Here is a 5,590-nt window from a genome sequence, read left to right as displayed (position 1 = left end):
TCGACGTCAATCACTAAAATAATCGCAATACAATCCAATCCAAAATCCAATTCATCAATCCCAACCACCAATTATTTATTAATAAAAATAATTACATAATATTTCCCAGACGTTACACTCTCTTTGTTTGAACTCTAGAAGATGCATCACCAATGATGAGCTCAAAAGGGTGATCTTTAGTCCATTTTCTTTGTTGAGGTAGATTAGCTCTAGATGAAGAGGCCTCATTGTTGTCTTGATGTGTGACCGAGTTTTGATTATTAGAAACTCCCCCTGAGTTTGTGAATCTTTGATTTGAGAAAGGGGAACTTTCTGTAAGCGATCTATTCTGACTTTCAGCTTCTCTTAATGACCCGACGGATGATGCACTTTGTGTTCCGACGGATGAAGCTGACTGTCTCCTGACGGATAAGGCAAATTGTCTCCCGACGGATGAAGCATTTTGCAACTCGACAGATGTTGAATTATGTGCTTCATTAGTTGTGGATTTTTCTGCATTATCCTTATTCATTGTTTCTTGATCACTTTCATCATCATTGTCATCACTAACCATCTCCACATTATCAAACTTGAGGCTTTCATTGAAATCTCCATCTTGCAATTCTTCAATCTTTTTGTCATCAAACACAACATGTATTGATTCCATAATCAATGTTGGTTCTTAGATTGTAGACCCTATATGCTCTACAAGAAAAAGGTTGATAGACATCGGTTTTTGGCCGATGTCTACCTTTTTTTCGACCGATGTCTTTGTCAGTGATGTCTATTCTAGACATTGGCCGGAAACTGATGTCTTTAGTAAATTACACATCAGTTTTAACTCAAATTCTGATGTCTAAGCTGCAATTTATAAAATATGTTAGACATAATTAATTTTATAAGACAATTACATCAATTTTATGCTATTTAACATATAATTACACTAGGAAAATAAGGCTTAAACATCAGTGTTTAAATACAAAAGTGATTTCTATTTTATTCTTAGACATCACCTAAAACTGATATCTTTTTGTATTTAGACATCAGTTTCATTAAAAAAACTGATATTGATACAGACTAATAGACATCAGTTTTAACTGATGTCTATTTAGATAGAGACATCGATTTAATTAAAAAAAACTAATATTATTCAAATATTAGACATCACTTTTGCCTGATGTCTATTTGGTTTCAGACATCGATTATTTTAGAAATAAACTGATATATGTTTGTCCATTATTTTACACTACTTATACAACACAATAACTAAATTACTTTTGAAAAAAATAATTATCAAAACTGAATTCAATATTAACAAAGATTCAATATTCTCATTTTTAGTAGTGCGTAATACAATAATGACTTGCATAAGCGTATTCTATCAAAATCAAATTGCCACATTGATGTGTAAAAACTATGACTAAACTGAGATTAAAAAAATTAGCCTATAAAAGGATCCAATAGCCCACATTATCTCAGAATTATCTCATGCTTGTTGTCGGAATTGTCTCCTACACGTCGCACTGGGGAATTGTCCACATTGTGGAATTTTCTCCACAATGTCCCTGATAAAAAATACACATATTAGACCAAAACATAAAGCAAATATGAAATATAAATATGAAAGGCGTATAAGAGTTACTACATAGTTACCTGATCTTTGGTATATAAAAGTTCCCGCGCATTAGCAAAGAAAGAAAATGCATTAGCTTATATTGATGATATAAAAACAGAACTTCACAAATACAAATATATTGCGAAAGACTGACCAAGAATACTTCCAATGGTGCTACATTTAGGCCAAGTAGTCATGGAGTCAAAATGACTAGGTAAGTTCAGTCTTTCTGAATGGATCTTAACAGGAATGCCCTGTAACTTCTCGAGTGGTGTTGGCTTAACTCCGAGAAGATGCTTAAATTGAGAAAACTGAAGACCAGATGTGCATTAGACGGGTAAGTTGTAACTTATTTAATCTAGCAAATTCAACACATATAAGCAAAAGACACATCAGGGATGCATATATGCCAAGTGGAGTGTAAGAACAAAAGGAAAGAATAGACCATGGATCGTCTTGAACAAACTCAGCTACTAACTCAGCTGAGTTAGTGGGAACAAAAGGAAACAACTGCATCTACTAACTCAGCTGCATCTTGGCTTGTCCCCAAGAGAACATTAACAATAATCTAAACACTTATCTCTACCTCAAATCACATTTTGCGATTTAGTAGAACTTCGGGGTACTGGGGTCACCTCTGGAGTTGAGATAAGTTAATGAAAATATAATTAACTTATCCAATATCTAATATCCAATATAGGTCATCCCAACCTTGTAACCGAAAAAGGCAGTAAGCTTGCATGGCTTGGTTGGGTCATCCTTGGGAAAAGCCTTCACTGCAATATTTGTAAAAATGGTTCATTAGCATATGCAAAAGAACACTATTACTTGCACATATATTGCAATTGATGTCACTATAAATAAACAAAAAAACTACATCAAATTATCAAGCTGAATCATTCCAAATTTTCATCATTTATTATCAAGCTACTTAATCATTCCAAATTTTCATCATTCATTATATCCAAGTAGATTTTTAGCATTCATTTTATCCAAGCAGATTTTTAAAGTGAAATGTTAACAACCATCAATAGCCTTGAATGAGTCTATGTCTCTCTTCTCATAATTGATCTTCAAAACCTACACATCAATTCAAAATTTAGTTCCATATAGTTTTGGAAGTTGAGAGAATGAAAACTGACGACATCTTCAATTCCTAATTGTGTAACATCAGCAGTTTTAGTAAATTTATTACCGATAATGTGAAAAAACACAAAAGCAGGGAAAGTAAAGAGACATTTATAGGACACAATACACAGGTAAAAAGATCAACTATGACCAGTCAGCAGATTGGTCCACAGATGTACTGTTAAACAGTTGGTTACAACAAACTGCTAGATCTCTAGCATTATGAGCATATACTGTAATTAATTTGCAACAATCTTTAAACTATTAAGGAAATATTTAATTCTAAAATAAGGAAAAAAATACCAATTGGCTGGCACAGAAGTACATACCACAAACATGAGCAATCAAGCATGTCAAAAGTGCATATGACGCGATGTTAAATGGAACACAAGACCCATATCAACAGAGCGCTTATACATCTGACAAGATAACTCACCATTGGCCACATAGAACTGCATAGAAATTAGAAATATTAATTACAAAATATGAATGAGGACTAAATAACACGAGGAGATCCTTGTAAAAGTAACTTGAGCAAACATGTGACAGGGTGGAAGTGCCATTAGCTTGAGATCAAATGGATTTCAAGCTAAAAGAATAATCTTCCTGTCATCGGGATTATTTTGTATCTTTGAAATAACATCTAACAACTGATCAAATCTGTGGCCAGTGTAGTCAGAATGCATATCAGTATACCTGAAGATGACAAGTTTACAAGTCAAAATACAGGATGAACTTCAGAATCAAATTCTAATAACCAGCCTATAGGAAAGAAGGTTACACCTCGCACCAAAGTGTCTCCACTGAAAACCATATACAGGCCCTAAGTCACCTTCTTCTCTATCCTCCAAACCAAAACTGAGAACCAACAATAAAAGCACATTATAAAAGAAACTTATGAGATATAGCCCTAGTATACTAATGGCTTTGTGTAGCCTTTTAATCTTCAAGTACCCAAGACACCTGGAGGCCCAAGGACATGCATATAATACATAAGCGCTCATAACGTGAGAGCGGACAACCTCAATATTTGTATACAAGTAATACATAAAAACAACGTAGGTGTAAAAAGAAAATACATGGAATATAACAAATACGAGCTCTTTAATTTAACAAGTGCTTGAAAAAACAAAAATTAAATCCAAAATAGGTGCTTTTTGTTTAACAGTGACATACCTAGATTTAATCATATAACATATATAATCATATAACTCAAGCCCTTGCATACAACTCATGACTAAATTCTCAAACAAACAAAATTCAACAATCTGATAATTATGAACCACTAACGTATATGATAAATATCATGTAAATAATTGAAGCGAATATAAAAATATAAGAAATTTAAAAAACAAATAACGATCACCTTAAATAAATCGAGAACAAGAACCCAAGTCACAATTGTCCTAAAAAAATAAATAACAAAATTAAGGTTTCAAATTCAAATAACCCACAAATTTAAAAATAAGGGTTTAGATTTAAAAGATTAGGGGAGAGAGAAAGACCCATTCCACTATCAAATATAAAAAAGAGAAGAGTAGAATTTGATACAGAGAGAGCTAAGAGGGGAGAGTACAGAGATCTGAGAATAAAGAGCAAATAGAGCATATAGGAGATGGTGAAAAGAGCAGGTGCGTAGGTGGTGAGCATCGGTGACCAGCGATGAGCGAGAGAGCTGAGAGAGGAGGTGTTCTTGATTGACAGAGACATGAGAATGGAGGTGTTCTTGAGAAGAGAGAGAGAGAGAGAGTTGTGAGAAAGATAATCGAGCGAGAGAGAGGTAGTCGAGAGAGAAAAGAGAGTTTATTTTTTATTTAATTTGTTTGAACATGAAAGGGAACAAAAAATTGTTCGAGGGAGTAAAAATTTGGTTAAAGGGGGAATATTTGACTAAGGGGGAAAGAATTGGGGATGCCGCAAATTCAATTTTTAAAAAGTGAACTTAAGATATCGGTTTTAAAATAAACGATGTCTTAAAAATCAAAAGACATCGAATTAACACGAGATGATGTCTATTATCCTTTAGACATCGGTGACATCACTAACCGATGTCTAATGTGTGATGTCTATTAACATTTTTCTTATAATGATGCCTTTCCCACAGCATATCCAACAAAAATTCCTTCATCTGCTTTAACATCAAACTTCCCATGTCGATCAGTTTGATTCCTCAAGATAAAACATTTGCAGCCAAAGACATGAAGAAAATTTAAAGTTGGTTTCTTGTTTTTGAACAATTGGTAGGGTGTCATACACTTTGCTTGATTAACCAAAGAAATATTCTGATTGTAGCAAGCAGTATTCACAGCTTCAGCCCAAAAATATGTGGGTAACTTTGATTCTTCAAGCATTGTCCTTGCAGCTTCAATAAGAGATCTGTTCTTTCTTTCCACTACTCCATTTTGTTGTGGAGTTCTGGCTGCAGAAAACTCATGCATAATCCCATTCTCTTCACAAAATGATCTCATCACAGAATTCTTGAACTCAGTTCCATTGTCAATCCTGATTCTTCTTACTTTAAAATCAGGATGATTGTTGACTTGTCCTTATGTGATTGATGACGATTTCACTAGATTCATCTTTAGACTTTAGGAATATATCCAAGAGAACTTTGAGAAATCATCCACAATTACTAGATAAAATCTTTTCCTTAAGATGGACAACACATTGACTGGTCCAAATAAATCCATGTGTAGCAATTACAAAGGTTCTTCAATTGTTGAATCAAGCTTCTTTCTAAATGATGCTTTGATCTGCTTTCCCTTTTGGCAGGCATCACACAATCCATCCTTAGAAAACTCCACTTGAGGAATGCCTCTAACCAGTTTTTTCTTGACAAGCTCATTCATGGTCTTGAAGTTTAAATGG

General features: G+C 33.8%; 1 protein-coding gene across 25 annotated transcripts; it reads right to left on the bottom strand.

The window, feature by feature from the left end:
• Positions 1–1,266: 1,266 nt before the first annotated feature.
• LOC141683438 (cathepsin B-like protease 3) lies at positions 1,267–4,584 on the bottom strand. Of its 25 annotated transcripts, none has more exons than XM_074488161.1 (8): positions 4,299–4,583; positions 4,089–4,128; positions 3,506–3,580; positions 3,052–3,418; positions 2,620–2,674; positions 2,306–2,370; positions 1,749–1,905; positions 1,267–1,544 (listed from the first exon to the last, which is right to left on the bottom strand). In XM_074488161.1, exons 4-8 carry the CDS (start codon positions 3,058–3,060, stop codon positions 1,450–1,452), a joined length of 381 nt encoding a protein of 126 aa, XP_074344262.1. In that variant the 5' UTR covers positions 3,061–3,418; positions 3,506–3,580; positions 4,089–4,128; positions 4,299–4,583; the 3' UTR covers positions 1,267–1,449. The 25 variants fall into 25 exon arrangements, 16 of the variants coding, with proteins under 16 accessions (XP_074344262.1, XP_074344270.1, XP_074344272.1 ...); XM_074488169.1 differs by having other exon boundaries at positions 3,052–3,174; XM_074488171.1 differs by lacking the exon at positions 3,506–3,580 and having other exon boundaries at positions 3,052–3,174; positions 4,299–4,584.
• Between the last annotated feature and the right edge of the window lie 1,006 nt (positions 4,585–5,590).

Source organism: Apium graveolens, chromosome 9 (assembly GCF_009905375.1).
Source record: "Apium graveolens cultivar Ventura chromosome 9, ASM990537v1, whole genome shotgun sequence".
NCBI classification, from domain to species: domain Eukaryota; kingdom Viridiplantae; phylum Streptophyta; class Magnoliopsida; order Apiales; family Apiaceae; genus Apium; species Apium graveolens.
Note: the sequence above shows the minus strand (reverse complement) of the source record. Positions and strands in the feature narration are given on the sequence as shown.